The 16,255-nt window shown below is 48.4% G+C and overlaps 1 protein-coding gene across 5 annotated transcripts in view; it reads right to left on the bottom strand.

Moving 5' to 3' along the window:
- LOC149344911 (GTPase-activating protein skywalker-like) overlaps positions 1 to 16,255 on the bottom strand; it is a 64,056-nt gene that overhangs the window by 32,626 nt on the left and 15,175 nt on the right. For all 5 annotated transcript variants that reach the window (XM_089546400.1, XM_089546398.1, XM_089546397.1 and 2 more), the window contains 4 exons: positions 14,933 to 15,274; positions 14,046 to 14,162; positions 13,788 to 13,898; positions 10,235 to 10,328 (listed from right to left, as the gene is read on the bottom strand). In XM_089546400.1, the coding sequence (XP_089402526.1) occupies positions 10,235 to 10,328; positions 13,788 to 13,898; positions 14,046 to 14,162; positions 14,933 to 15,274 (664 nt within the window). The remainder of the gene's footprint in view (positions 1 to 10,234; positions 10,329 to 13,787; positions 13,899 to 14,045; positions 14,163 to 14,932; positions 15,275 to 16,255) is intronic.

Here is a 16,255-nt window from a genome sequence, read left to right as displayed (position 1 = left end):
TCCTGTAGAGAACAAGGTAAACTTCGGCAAACTTCTTTAATGTGCAAAGAAACCTCAAGGTCGTTTGCACATTTGACCTGCATCAGAAATATAGCCTCAGCAGACAGAAATAGAACCCACCCTCTAGTGCTGCGTTGCGGAACGCCTCCACTGCTATACGAACGAGCACAGGGACCGAAAGGAAACCAAGTGCGCATTTGCGACTTTTCAATGGCTAGAGCAGTACACTTTTGCCTGCGTGGCGACGCGAAAATGGTTAGTGAAAATTCCCCTGGCGTTCCTCCTGCCAAGCTGACAATGACGATGCTGAGCTGTTGTCTCCCTCAAGGAAAGATGGGCGTGCACGCACCGAGGTAAAATACTTACACGAATCTAAACTGGGATCGGCAGATGTCAGTTGAAAATAATTGCAGTTGGCATGGTAAAGCGACTTCTTTACCTCGGTAATATTGGGCCACGAAATTCTACATCGAGAGTTCTAGGGTCCGGCAAATTATGCTGCTACACATTTGTTATAAATGTTACTGGCATGTCTTACCATGTTTTGTGGCACCAAAATGTACACAGCGGGTGGAAACTGGCCACGAGATCGCCGACCACAATTAATTGCTCCGCTGCATGTACAGGGAACACTGAGCACATAGAATGTTAAGTGCCCGGACTAGTGCACAGAAGAACAGATCTTAGCACCATGAATGCCGATGAAGACGGAGCTTGCACTCAAGTGAGGAGGCGCCTCCAAGTTTCATGGTTGAAGAAGAGCATGCTCCTTGATCAGCTGGCACGCATGATGTACTCCAGCCACCTGTGTGCAGTTTTTTTTCTGAGCGCTCCATGATGAATTGGCGTCTTTTTGTCTTTCACAGGCTGTACCTGAGGGCAGTGTGGCAGCGGTGGGTGCGGGTGTGGACCGCTTGCTTTTCTGCTTGGCACACGTGGCTGCAGACTGTCGTTTTCTAGGGGGCGTTCTTCAACTTGCCTGTTTTGTCAGATAAACAGCACCGGTTTCTTGGGTGCATTTAAAAGTGCCTAGCCAATGAACTTAACACAGCGTGATTTTATATCGCATGCCCGGGAAAGTGCTTTGCGCAGATGTGGTCGCTCGGTTGCAATATCCAGGGTGTCTACCAAGTTGACGTTTCCAAATTCCCTGAGTTTTCCAGGTTTTCCCTGAGTGCATTTGTTAAATTCCCTGAGTGACACATTACTTTGGTTTATGCAAAAACAGCCTGACACAAAGCCGCCTGACGGTATCACTCTTCAGTAAGCATGTTAAAAAATAAAAAAAAAAACGATTTAGTCTTATTTGAATAGTAAGGAGTAGCTTTTAACCGTATTTACTAGCATAATAGGCGCACTTTTTTTCCAGAAAATTCGGCTCAAAGTTCGGGGTGCGCCTATTAGCGGGGTAAAATTTCCGGAAATTTTTCGACTCAAAATTGAACACACCGCGTAAACGCACTCGTGCATGGGCCGCACCCCGTTTTCCCGAAGAAAATATTACAAAAAAAAAGATCTGTGGAAGGGCCGCACCGAAACTTTCTACGACCCACGCGGGAATAGCCTTCGGAATGCACGCGCCGAGGCCTCTGCGATCGGCTCCGGCTGAGCGCACCGGGCGCTTGATCGTGGAGGCCACACACGCGCACAGGAGCTTCCAGACGCCACCCACGGAGGGCGCCCGAGGTAGAGCTTATCAACGCAAAATTAAATGATGAACAAATAGCGCTAATATCAGCCGATATAGAAGAAGTAATTGAGAAACGCCACATGGAAAATTGGGATTATAATCAGTTGGAACTGCTCATCGCTACAAAAATGAAACAAGTGAAAGGAGTTAACCGCTGGAGAGGAAAGAGGAAGCCACGAAGCTGGTGGAATATGGAAATTAAGGAGGCCATCGAACAACGACGGGTGGCTTCAAGGGAACACAGAGAAGCAAAGAGAGCGCAGTTATCTGTAAAGGAAATAGGAAAAAAATGGGAATCTTATCGACAAAAGAAACAGCAAGTTCAGGTCCTAGTCCAGGCTAAAATAAAGCAGTCCTCTGATAAATGGCTGGCTGAAGTTCGCGAGGCAAATAAAGGGGGGCCAAGAAAATTCTGGAACCATATAAGCTGGTTGGGAAAAACAAATCAAAGAAAGCAGGAACAGATTATAGATGCTGAGGGAAAATGTTCGGAGGGAGACGATGCTGTGGACTTTATAGCTGCGTCTTTTAGCGACGCCAATGGGGTAATCTCCCCAAGTGAGGCGGCAACACAGGACAGCACAAAAGAGAACAGCTTAGAACTGACTAGTCTTAACTGGGAAAAGGCGGAAGCGAATATTCCTAAAACCACATCCGCAGGGATAGACGAAATTCCAATTAAGCTGATTAATGAACTTGGCCCAAGAAGCAAGGACGCGCTGATAAAAGCATTGGAGGCAGTCATAACAAATAAGCAAATTCCGCACAGCTGGAGACAGAGTAAAATGAATTTGATTTATAAAGGGAAAGGAGATAAGATGAACATAAAATCCTTCCGTCCGATTACGATAACATCTGTTATGTACAGGCTGGCAATGCAGGCGGTGAAATTAAAAATGCAGTCATGGGTAGAAGGGAATAGGATACTCGGAGAACTTCAGAATGGGTTCAGAAGGGGTAGGCGGTTAGATGATAGCCTGTTCGTGCTTACCCAATGCATAGAAATAGCTAAGGCGGAAAATAGACCTCTGTTTATAGCCTTTCTAGACATAAGCGGTGCATATGATAACGTGAACAGGGAACTCCTGTGGAGCATATTGAAAGATTTAGGTATTGGTGATGAGGTAATTGATTTTCTACAGGAAATCTACCGAGATAATGAAGTTGAAATTACATGGGAAGGGAAAAAAAGTACCACAACTGTAGGGGTGCACAAAGGATTAAGGCAAGGTTGCCCTCTATCACCGCTGCTGTTCATGCTTTACGTGATAAATGTGGAAAGAAGGCTAGAAGAAAGTAATCTGGGTTATAATCTATCGTACAGATTAGGCGGAAATGTAGTTGAGCAGCGACTCCCGGGTTTAATGTATGCGGACGATATTGTACTGTTAGCAGATAGCCAGGAAGATTTACAAACTTTGGTTAATTGCTGTGGAGACGAAGGAGACGCTCTAGGATTCAGTTTTAGCGCAACTAAATCAGGTGTGATGATTTTTAACGATACAACTGATCAGGTGCTTACAATACAAGGCCACGAAATACCCAAAGTGGCCGAATACAAATACCTCGGGATATGGCTAAACGAAGGGCAGATATACACGGAAAAGCATGAACAGGCTCTTAGGGCAAAAGGACGAAGAGACGCCGGGATAATGAAACATAGGGCATTATGGGGGTACAACAAATATGAAGTACTAAGAGGTATTTGGAAAGGAATAATGGTGCCGGGACTTACTTTCGGCAATGCGGTTCTGTGCTTAAGGGCAGAAGTTCAGTCGAGATTAGACGTAAATCAGAGAGCTGTTGGAAGATTAGCACTAGGTGCCCACGGCAAAACCACAAACGAGGCAGTACAAGGGGATATGGGCTGGGCATCGTTCGAGGCACGGGAAGCTAAGAGTAAAATACTATATGAAGAACGCCTGAGGAAATTGGACGATAACAGATGGGCAGCTAAGGTATTTAAATATTTATACAGAAAGAACGTTGACTCACAGTGGCGCAAAAGAACTAGAAAACTAACCAGTAAGTATGCCGGTCATGAGGACGGAGAAAGAAAGAGCATTAAACGACAGGTCAAAAACGCGGAAGTTAAAAATTGGATGAATTCAATGGAAAAGAAACATAGTGTAGAACTATATCGATTCTGGAAAAGGCAGATCAGGAAAGAATTTTTCTATGATAACTCAAGAGGCAGTGCCCTACTTTTTGAAGCTAGATCAGGGTGTCTTAGAACGCGCAGCTACAAAAAGAAATTTAACGAAGAAGATGACACATGTGCAGTGTGTGGTAGATCTGTGGAAACAATTGAACACCTCATAATCAAATGTGATGGTATCCATCCGGATGTCGATGCAGGCACAGTCACTCTTTCTGAGGCCCTAGGGTTTAAAGATAACAATGGTCATGTCAATAAATCTGCAGTGGAAGTCAGCAAAAAGCGATTGGAGGATTGGTGGCTGAAAAGCAGAGATGTGGAATAAGGTTAGAATAGTAGGAAACCGTAGGCAAAGTTGATGTAGAATCTTAATGAGAATTGCCAACACAGTAAACAAAAAAAATAATAAATAAAGAAAAGCTGAGCATGGTGGCAATTGCCACCACCCCGTTTCAAAGGGGGCGCTCCTATTCATTCATCCATCCATCCATCCATCCATCTATCATCATCATCAACGTTTTCCTCCGCCGCGAGCTTTCGCTATCCATATCGCCATCAGCATCTCTAGCTCGTTTTTTTTTTGTTTTTTTGTTGCTGTCAAGTGCCGGGATCTGCGGTAGCGCGATAGTTCATCGTGGTTTATGGCTTTGCCGCGGAGCGTTGCTGTTCTAGCTCGACGGCCAAGCACCTTAACAGCTACACGGCTGGGAGTTTGCTCTCGAACACGGCTAGCGTGCGGCAGGTCGGAAAATACGACGTGGCCGAGAAGTCATTAAAACAGCAGTCATTAAAACTAAGTCGGTTCAAAACGGCGCAGCTAAGTACGGACAGACTTCGTTGCTTCGCCAGCGTCGCCAGATCGCGATAAGGCGGGAAACTATTCCCCCTCTCCCAAAGCTGCGCTGCCTGCATCGCGTGTGTGCACCCCCTGCGGCAGAAATGGACGCTTCCTTCAGAGAGACGCGCAGGGAGGAAGAGTTCACTCAGAAACACCGGAAAACAAGGGGAGGCCGCTGGCCGTCGAACAGCGCACGCGCGAACCACAGCGCCGGAGAAGCACCGGAAAGTACGCTTCAAAATTCGAAGTGCCGCTGGCGCCGCGAAGCGTTTTGCCGCCTTGCTGGGATCAGGGAAGAATGGTGGGCCTGTTGGTAAGGCATGTCAAGGGAGAAAACCAGCCAAAAAAGACGGAAACACAAGAAGAGAACGACACAGAACAACGGCTGGACTAACAACTGAATTTTACATTGAGTACAGACCGCCAAGTAATCACCACGCATGCGCCAAGGCAACACTCAAACATGATCACTCAAATAATCAAATTCTTTTGCCGTTAATGCTATCGATGGCGAGCTGACGCAAGCATCACCATGTTTGGCAATCTGGAAGGCCTCAAAGATTTCACGAGCCTTCCGTGTTTTTCCGCAGCCCAGGATGGTGACATCTGCGAAACGTGGGGAACATTTTCCGGGACATCTACTGCAATGCAGAGCAAGATTACCATCTTCACAAAACAAACAAAAGTCGGCGCTGGTGAAGATGGTAATCTTGCTCTGCATTGCAGTAGATGTCCCGGAAAATGTTCCCCACGTTTCGCAGATGTCACCATCCTGGGCTGCGGAAAAACACGGAAGGCTCGTGATATCTTTGAGGCCTTCCAGATTGCCAAACATGGTGATGCTTGCGTCAGCTCGCCATCGATAGCATTAACGGCAAAAGAATTTGATTATTTGAGTGATCATGTTTGAGTGTTGCCTTGGCGCATGCGTGGTGATTACTTGGCGGTCTGTACTCAATGTAAAATTCAGTTGTTAGTCCAGCCGTTGTTCTGTGTCGTTCTCTTCTTGTGTTTCCGTCTTTTTTGGCTGGTTTTCTCCCTTGACTTGCTGGGATGCTCCACTTGACGGCAAAACGTTGGAGGCCGGCGCTCGCTGAGGAGAGTACGCGTAACGCCGCAGTGGACAATCCGTGCAATGCCAGTCCGCATCGTTTACACGAGGCAGCATTATCGCGCCTTTAATTCTTTTTATGTAGAAATGCAGCTATTTTTCCCTGATATAAGCACAAATCCCCTGAGTTTTCCCTGAGTTTTTCCAGATTGTCCAAATTCCCTGATAATTCCCGGTTTTCCCGGTTTTCCCGGTTGGTAGACACCCTGAATATCCTATCTGCTCTGGGGAATGACTGCCCCCAGAGTTCTAGGCGAGCAGGCTTTGATGCAGCTTTAAAAAGTGACACTTGGTCTGGACAACTCTGGTAGCCCGATCTGCAGTTGATACGAAGCATGATAGCGTCTAGTCAAGTTCTGGACCCGGCTGGACCCATCAGGTGTCCCACAGCAACAACCAACACATCACAGCCACTATGCACTATCGGGGACAAAAGTGGTATACTCCATGTAGCGGGATCCAGAGCAACGGAAAACTGTGGAATTTTGGCGAGTTAAAGCACGAAACATTGAAATGAGCCAAGTGACGTGCCTGCTGACATTAAAGGTCACGCACTGGTTGTCTCGATCCCAGATGCCGCCTGTAGATGGCGTTGCAATGCAGTTTTCTGTTGCTCAGTCTCCCGGCGCGTGGAGTATACCACTTTTGTCCCTGATAGTACATAGGCCGCGACGACCATCACGACATCGGCCCGCGCCACCACGTGTGTTTGCACAACGATCACTGCGGCTGGTCCCAAACCGCGACACAGAAAGCTAGTTCTAGCAAACTTTGTGCATGGTGCCTACCACAACATAGAACCCGAGAACCTAATGTCCACACCTTGTGATCCACTCTTGCAGTACAAAACACTGACAAACACAGCCTAAAATGGGACTAAAAGCCGTGCAAGCAGCTTAGTCATGTCTGCTGCTTTCCAAGCGAATGGCAACTATTCCGCAGCGCCCCCACGCCACTGCGGTCGGCGCATGAACTAGAGGACGAACATGATTTATGCGCGCTCTTCGCCGCAGTGGGCGGTCAGTGTCAACACGTAAAATATTCTTGCACCGTGCCCTTACCATGCCTTCCTCCTCGGAGTGAAGGCCCTATTTAAACCCCGCCAATGATGAGCACTTTGCCCGGAAGAAGACAAGTCCTGTTGTCGAAAAGTTAGCAGGCACCCTGAGGCTTTATCCTCCATTGTTCACTTTGGCAGTGTGATTTCTTAGTTCAAAAGGGTGGAGTATTGGGTGAGTTGGTATGAATTCATACTGCTGTGGCACCACGAGGACTCTGTCTTCTTCCCTGTCCTCGTGGTGCCACAGCAGTATGATTTCTTAGTGTTTTTTTAGATGTACAGTCTGTACAGTCTTTGTCAAAAGTAACCAGGCTGCATGGTTTGCTTCTAGCTCGTACAGTGGAGCCCTTACAGCTTTCCTGAAGCTGAGATGGTCTTTAAAGGTAAGGTCTGGGGGTCTTCTTACCTTCCAACACCTTTTGATCTTTAGGAAAGCCACAAGGACTTCACTATACAAGCTAGAATTAAATCATGCAGCCTGGTTACTTTTGACAAAGACTGTACCGACTAGCACAAGCAGAAGCCCTACACAGCTGTCTCCTCCCAACTGAACTCCTGTAAATGTGCAGTTACCTTTATTCTTCTTCCTCCCTGAGCAGCAGCGTAGACAGAGAAAACATGAATGGGAACACATTTTAGGGGTTTGAAATGATTAAAAATGCAATCACAACAAAAAGCAGGGCTCTGATCATCTACCAGCTACAAAACTATATATACCACAGCAGACAATAAGGTGCAAGCAGAGCAGAATTGTTCTCTATTGTTTTTCTTTTTTGCAAAGTATGGCTTACCACCATGCTGCCTTGCCACCCGTGTTAACTTTGGCAAGAATTACCGTATTTACCCAAATGTAACGCAACCATGATTGTAACACAAGGGTTGACTTTGCGGGCGCATAAAGAAAAAAAAAAACGAAAAAAAAAACACAAATGCATTAGAGGCCACAGTACACGGAAGGCTGGGCAGAAGAAATAATGACTTTTCAAATAACAGCAGAGAAGATAAGATTGATAAAAAAAAAAAAGCACAGTCCTGCAGTGCCATCACCTCGTCGACCGTGTGCTTTAGAGGCCTTGTCATAAAAATGAAACTTCTCCTACTCGATTCGCACAACCTTCCAGCAAGTCACTACTCCTGAATGCTGGTGGCTGCTCTCGGCAACATTTAAACGAGCCATTGTAGTCTCACGCGTGGAGCAGTCGGAAAATTGCGTGGCAGCACGCAAGTTCAACGATTCCACAAAATGTGTCAGACACCAAGAGAAGCAGTGAGAGTGGCTTTTTGAGTGCAGCAGCAATGCCAAGTGTTCTGTACACTGCCGTTAGCTGGCATTAGTGCATGACGCCGGCGACACTACGGACGTTGATGGTGTATGCCGAACTTTAATAGAATGATATGAAGCCCTTTATGTCTTGCATGTTCTATCGCATTTCCTTGGGATGATACGTTGAATTTGCACTTGGCGTATAAGGGTGTACTGTTCCTGTCAGCAAGTTTCTCACTGCTGTGCCACAGCTCCGGTATGTGGTGCGTCGTGCTGGTCACCTTAATTAGATATTGGTGGCTCAGAGCTTCCGTTGGTCAATCAATATGGCATTCTAACCTTTTTCTTTTGTTGTTTTTTGGTTTCCTGAAGTTGGGGGCCGACTTGTGTGACACAACCAATAAGCGAGTAAATACGGCACAGTGTGCCTTTTCTCCAAAGAATTTTAGATTATAATGAGCATAATCTTCGATTATAATGTGTATTATACATTTGATTATGATGCACAATTGAACTATAAATAATGCAAAGAGTCACTTCTATTTTCAGTAAAAACAAAGTGTTACTGTAAAGAGGAAGATGGGCAGCAGCGGCAGCCGCACCGCCAGCGCACGGCGCGAGGTCGTTGGGCTGATGACCAGAGCTTGGAGTGCCGTTATGGTTAGCTGTCCTTAGGCTGTTTTCCCTGGAAATCCTGTTATAATTAGGTGGAGCTGTGCTGGGTGCAGCCTTTGGTCTATGTCCTGGAGCTTCGCAGCAGGACCATAGCTTCAACTATGTCCACTGACGCAAGGCAGTCATCTGCCCCTTCGCCTAAGCCCGTCGTTTTCCCTGGCGCTCTCTTACAGCGGGATGCAGCCATCTTTAGTGGGTCTGATGACCACGACATGGACTGGCTTGCCCTCCAACGAGCGGTTAAGCGACCACAACCGGTGGGACGACGCCATGAAGCTAAACAACGAGGTGTTTTACCTGTCTGACATGGCCAGCCTATGGTACCGAAACGATGAAGCAGACTTTACCACCTGGTTGGCCTTTAAACGCACCTTTTCTGATATCTTTTGTGCCCTGCAGTACACAAGCTGAATGTCAGACAGCGCCTGCGAGTGAGAGTCCAGCTGCAGGGTGAATCGTTCACCAGCTACATCAAGGACGTCATCAACCTCTGTACAAGGGTAGACTCATCTATGTCCGAGGCAGACCGGATCAAGCACGTCCTGAAAGGCATTGAAGCAGAAGCATTTCAAATGCTTATCGCCGGAACCCTACCACCGTTGCTGAAGTATTCACCCTGTGTCGGAGCTGCGATGAGCTCCACGAACAGCGCATTCCGGTGCCATCACCCTCCGTGCAGCCTGATTCGCTTTCCAGCCTCACTGCACCAACCTCTCACAGCTCGCTGCTGGACCAGATCAAAGACTTTGTGCGTGAGGAGGAGGCCCGACAGCTATCACTTCTTCACATCGTTCAGGGACCTCCCTCCAACCGACCAAACAGTGATTCGCGAGCAAGTGTCCGAAGCGCTACTACCTGTTTGTCTGCCAGCCCCTGCTGTGGCGCTGCTCACATACACCAATGCCGTCTGAAGACCAAGGGCCGACACGTTTTTCCTGTTCTGTCCGCCGACGCAGCTGCCTGCCTTTGCAACCCAGTCGACCCTGCTTGTGTGCACCCTTGGCGCATCCGTGACAACCTTCCGATTTGTTATTCATGTGGTGTCCCTGGTCACATTGCACGTCTCTGTCGTCGTAGTGCGCTACCACCCGAGGAGTACCCACGAACCTACATCTACGTGGCACCACAGCCCCCGCCACATCCGTCGCCTCCTGAACAGCTTGATGCATCCGATCACCGCCCATATGCTCGCCACTGTTCACCATCCTGTGCTCGCTGCTGCGTAGTATCAGCTTCGTTCCCTCTTTTCTCACAACATGTGCACTGTTCTTCCTTACCTACTGCCAGGGTTGGCACACTACATTTCCCATTAAACAGACGCAACACTTCACCTGCTTCCAAAGTTTCCCGCTCGCCCTTGCAGTGCTCCAGCGGACGATGGAAACAACGCCACCAGAAGTGTGCACGACAAGTGGTGCAGCAGCAGACGGGTACTCACGGGACAGCTCCTGGGTGAAGAGGATCAGGATGGCCATGGCAATGCGGTACAGGGCACGCACCCCCTCCAGCAGGAAGCAGTCCATGGAGCGCACCTGCACGGGTGAGCCAAGCACGTATCTGACATGGCCTGGCCGACTGACAGGGGCTGGGTGCTCATGATGCAGCTGAGTAGCCGTGCTGCAGAAGGGGAAACAAAATGAGAAAGAGGGAAAGAAAAAAGATGGTGTGATCTTGCGTGGCTCCAGAGGGGAACCCTCACAGCAGGAGAGAAAGAAAAATGCAAGAAACGAACAAAAAGGTCATTGTCGAACAAGAGAAACAAAATGAGATCGCAAAGGAAAAAAAACTTCAATGCACTTTCAAGCAAGATCATGGAAGCTTAGAACTTGAGGCGAGTAGGTCAAGCATGCTTTGCGATGACTGGCGCAGCGGGAAATGACACAAACATAAAGACGACACACAGAAGCAAGTTATGTACATGGATGCCTGAGAAAGGGGTGCTGGGCGGGCCAGGCCCCTTCTCATGTTTTTTACGAAGGGGGGGGCTGAGCTCTCCACTTCCAAAGAAAGAGCTCCAAAGGCAGACAGGACGACGCAGACAAGAGCCCACTTCAAGCCGCTTCCTGTCCTATTTACCTAATTCCCATTTACATAAGCTAAGCCTCCCACCCATAAGAAAAATTAGGGGAAGAGGGGGGAGGGAATGTTCTTTCTGCAACTATCTTTTTGCAAGGCTATAATGCAACAGATATTTTTAGGCGCTCATGGCACACTCACACATCTCGTTTGGAGGCACCTGTGATAAAAAGAACTGGCAAGTTTGGGCAGTCTCTTCTGGTTTTTCACAATGGGAGTGCTCTAATCCACCAATCACACCCTGTAAATGTCCACTGCAGTTCAAAAGCCTCTCACAGTGATCCCCCATTTATCCCGTTCAGCTGCAACCGGTTTATACGAGCAAATTGCCTAATCTCATCTCCCAGCCTTATTTTTGGCCATCCCCATCAACGTTTGCCTTTCTTCAGAATCCAGCCTCAAGGAAACTTAAGTTCACCACTGTAACCATCTACACTGATGCTCTTAACGATGGAGCATTCATATTCAGGTGTTAATTAAATGTGCTGTGGGAGATGTTGGCTCTCTTAGAAGCTCCAGTAACTCTTTATAGCTTAATGTAAGCAGGACTTTTAGTCTAACACTCAAGTGCCTCCCTCCCCCTCACACTTAAGCTCTCACCCAGGAGTACCCAAAAATCTATACAGCATGCTGGACGGACACTGCACATACACATGCACATACACGCATGCACACACATACTACAGCACATCCAAGACATGCAACATAATGACGACAGAGGAGAGCAAACAAACGTGCGCTTCATCTTTTTATGAAACCATGCACCAACTAGACCCACAGTGTGTATAACTAGTACAATCATTTACAAAGCCCTAACAGTTCTCCCAATATTCCCAATTCATCATAAAATTTTATACACATACTCGCAGGCCGTTCCTCCGAGCCAGGTGATGACCATGAAGACTAAATGTTTTGCAAGGACATTGGCCTTCGTTGTATATTTATAGTGTAGAAGAAGGACGGCGTCGAGGTCGGTGAGGAAGCGAGGCAATCTTTGAGCTGCTGCAGCAGCGTGGAGCTCCCAGATGTAGAGGAGAGACCAGAAAGTGGTTCCACAGGCCCGGGAGGCGGTCGAGTGATGAGGCGCTGCTTGCGCAACTCATCGTAGCTCTGGCAAAGGTTGACAACTTGGGCAACAGTAGTAAAATCCTGGGATGTTAACATTTGGAAGGCGTCATGTTCAATGCCCTTCAGGATGTGCTTGATCTTGTCTTTCTCGGACATCTGTGCATTGACGCGACTGCAGAGATGGACCACATCTTCAATGTAACTTGTGAATGTTTCGCCGAGCCGCTGTGATCGATTGTGCAGGCGTTGTTCGGCGCGGAGCTTGCGTACAGCAAGACGACCAAACACGGTGGTAAGATTAGCCTTGAATGTGTCCCATGTCGTGATATCGGCTTCGTGATTACGATACCACAAGTTGGCAACCCTGATCAAATAAAAGATGACATTTGTTAACTTAGTGACCTCGTCCCACTCATTGTATGAACTCACTCGCTCGTATGAAGCAAGCCAGTAATCGCAGTCTGTGTCGTCAGTCCCGCTAAAGAGTGCAGGGTCGCGCTGGCGTAAGGAGCCAGAGCAGACAACCGGCTGGGTTATCGGGGCGGTCGGTGGGTGTTCGTCTTCAGCCATACGAGCTCGTCTTGCCATACGTGAGGAAAAGAGATTAGGCCGCACTTCCACCAAATGTAGAAGGACGACGTAGGGGACGGCGTCGAGGTCAGCGAGGAAGCGAGGCAATCAAGACCAACACGATCTGCGCGATGACAATCCCACAACTGCTTCTTCTTCGTCGGCGTCCAGCGAAGGGGTCCATTTACTTCTTCACAATAGCAACAATTTTGTTTTGAGCAATGACAAGTGCTGCCCTGAGTGCCTCTTGATTCCCAGGCCTACAACAAACACGGTCTGAGCCAGACTGTGACCCCAGGTCCAACAACGTCCCGGGAATACGGACACGGTGCTTGTGTTTTAGTCAGGGGTTGAAGGCACTTAGCGAACATTCAAACAGTGTTATAGATGCACGAGTCACTGTAGCACTTGTCACTGCTCAAAATTACCATGTTGCTCTAACAACAAAGGCCACTCTCTTGTGCTGTGTCTGCTGTGTCTGTCTTGTGCTGTGTCTGTTTGTCCTCATCCTTTGTGCTGTATCATACAACACGGTAAATTTACGTAGTGAAAGACTGGGCAATCGTCGCCTCATTTAGAGATCAGAACAGCACGGCAGTGAAAATCAATGCTATATTAAGTGCATACTGTTGGAAGCATCGAAGCAAATCTAGCGCATCACACTCATCATAGGTGGCACGCTGTTTCAGCACACTGGAAGAACGAAAGCACATGGACTTAAGCAAAGGAAATGGCATCGAAGTAGTGAGAGAAAAAGGGGGGGAGGGAGAAAATGCCAGCAATGCTCCAATCAGCGTGCGAAATGGTCCTCAGCTGTGTTAGGTTGGCTGGTTCATACTGGCTGGTTGAACCTCAAATCACGTGGGCTTGCACGAAGCTCAAGGAACCGAAACTAAGCGCAAACTCAGAAACGGAGCTGTCTGTTTGCCATCATGCCAGCCTAAGTGACTCTGCAGTGTGGAATTCGGGTTTTGAGAAGGGATGACCCCTTGCCATGCCGGCCATACCTGGACGCGACCTCCTCTTGGAAGCCCTTTCAAATTAACCAGTGCGAAACCAATATCGTCTGAATTAGCAAGCGCCTTAGGACATAGATTTACATGGGCATTGGCCGGGACCAAGCCGGCAGTTCAAATTAAGCAGCTGTTCACTAGGATACAGTGAATTAAGCGATGCCTGCAATTACCCTGTGAAGACAGCCTGGCTGCAATTAAAGTAGACAAAATTGTGGATACTTGTGTGTAAAGCTGTTTCAAGGCTCGCACAGCAGTGCCTACCAGGTGGTAGAGGGGTAGCCCCCGGAATATCCAGAGCTCCCACGTGTGGAAGACCTTCTCCAGGTCCTCTTCTTCCTGCACTCGGCGCAGCAGCCGGGCGTACGTCTTCCTCTGCAGACAGAGAGAGAGCATCAGTGAGCACGGGGGGGGTCACATTCATGATTCTGTTCACAGCGCAACAAGAACGGGACAGGAGACGAAGGAGTGACACAAACAAGTGCTGTCACAAGCAAGTGTCACAAACACGGGAGCACCCACCGCCAAGCGCCGTGTGAGCTGCATGAGGGCGTAGGCCGACGTGTCGTGCATCAGCCGTGTCTGGCTCAGGTGGCGCACCGCTGTGCTCTCAATCAGGGAGCACACACACTCGTACGTCTGCACCAAGAGAGCCATGATCATCAGCAGCAGCAGCCTATCTGCGTCCAATGGCAGGACAAAAGGCCTCTCCCACTGACCTCTGCTTAACTCCGTTTTGTGGCAGCTTCCTAAACTCATTTACCCACATAACGCTCTGCCGCCCCCTGCTATGTCTGTTGTTTCTCGGTGGCCACTCCGCCGCCTTAAGACAGGGGCTCTCAAACTGGATTTAATGGAATTCTTGGGTTTGTGCTTACTGGGTGCTCTGAGCACACGAAATGGCACCAGTCATACTGCAGTTGCTTACAGCACACTGTTTCACTAAACATTCGGTTGCGATAAATTGATTGCAGTAATTTTTCGAGGAAGTGTGCACTGCACATCTATTTTCTAAGCACCCATGTTGTGCAGAGACATGGAAAAACCAAAACAGGGCTCCCCGTCAACTTCTGAAAGCTGTTGGGGCTCCCTGAAAAGACCAAGCTGAAACGATTGAGAGCCCCTGCCCTATGGGCCCACTGGTTATCTTGCCTATCTGCGCCTACTGCTTCTAGGTTCTTCTGCTTCTTTTTGCACTGCTGTGAAAAAAAATTGACAGATTATTATGATAGACATTAAATGCGAAATCTGAGAGCAGTTCTTCATGGCTGGCAAGTGGCGGGTTACGCAGACTACATTGACGACCATGACGCAGAAGCCAGGAACAGGCACCTAAGAGCTGCGCTGTAACATAAATGTTGCCCCTTGCTTCTGAAGACAGGGCCACGAGAGGGGTGGAGAGCACGCACCTGTTCCTCGGAGAGGTAGTGGAGCAGCAGGGAGGTGACCGGGTGCAGGAGCGGGCAGTAGGTGATGTGCGGGTGGCTGACGGAGACCACGTACAGCACCCGCTCGGCCCGCTTCTGGCCCTCCGCCGAGAGCAGGTAGTCCTCGCAGAAGATGGGGTCCGCAAAGGCAGGCAGGCTCATGGGCCACAGGTCGCCCAGGGACTCCCGCACAGTGCTCTGGTAGAAGCCGGCCGCCAGGTGACGCCCCCCACCTTTAGAGTGCAGCTGGCACAGCTGCAGCCACAGCTCACCCCGGTTCGGGTGGTCCACGGGCCAGTGCTGGGTGCGCACCACGCTCTTGGCCTGCGCACACGTGCCGCACACACTGACTGACGGGCTGGCTGCGTGTTTGACAACGCACACTCCAGGGTCAAGCATGCGCAAAGACAACATTTCTCCCACTGACAGTTCTTTCCGCAGCCTCAGAAGCATACCTTTCAATAAGACAGAAGGTTGGGCTAGTTGGAGGCCGTTCGTGATGAAGATACGCAGGCGCAAACTCAACGAGTCACAAAGAAGAAGAAGACACAGGCGTGCCTCGTTTAGTTTGCGCCCATATATTTTCATCAAGCATACCTTTCTTTACTACATGCTTACTTACACAGTCCAAACTATTTTATCTGCTCATAAGCGAAAAAAAAAAAAATGCATTAATATATGTTCTCCAGACCTGGACTGTAATTTGCGTCAGCAATTTTTTTCCAGCACTTAGAAAATGACAATCTCGGTTCCAAAATAAACTAATCAAAAATATGATCTCCTGCATTTTGAACTTCTGGCTGCGTGTTGGGAGAACTCCACTGCACAGAAAAGTAAGACAATTACAAAGCACAAAGGAAGATAAGAGCCCTCTCTTAGCTCAAATGCACGTGTGTGGGCTGTACCGTTACGAGTGCTAAAAGCACTTAAAATTAGTGTACCGTCTACTGAAATGAGCCCAAATTTGCTTGTTTCTTTCAACACCTCTGTAAAACAGACTTGCACTCACTCCCACCTCTTTGAGAGCCCCTGAAGAAGACGAACAAGACAGCTTTGGCCACACTCACAAGATAAGAGAACATGTCCTAAAAACAGCTGAGAAAAAGCTTTCTACACAATCAGATTCCCGCCCATGGCTGCCACACACGCAGTTCCTATGTGGAACTATGGAGTTCCACAGTTAAATATACTGGACAAGTTTTTCATCCCCATACCTTGGAAGGACAATTATATGTGGCAGCAAGCCAAAGAACGTAACACAATAAATGATGCAATGGCCAGCATGTCTAACACTAATGCTCTGTC

This window comes from Amblyomma mixtum, chromosome 5 (genome assembly GCF_055824585.1).
Source record: "Amblyomma mixtum isolate Tamu chromosome 5, ASM5582458v1, whole genome shotgun sequence".
Lineage (NCBI taxonomy): Eukaryota > Metazoa > Arthropoda > Arachnida > Ixodida > Ixodidae > Amblyomma > Amblyomma mixtum.
Note: the sequence above shows the minus strand (reverse complement) of the source record. Positions and strands in the feature narration are given on the sequence as shown.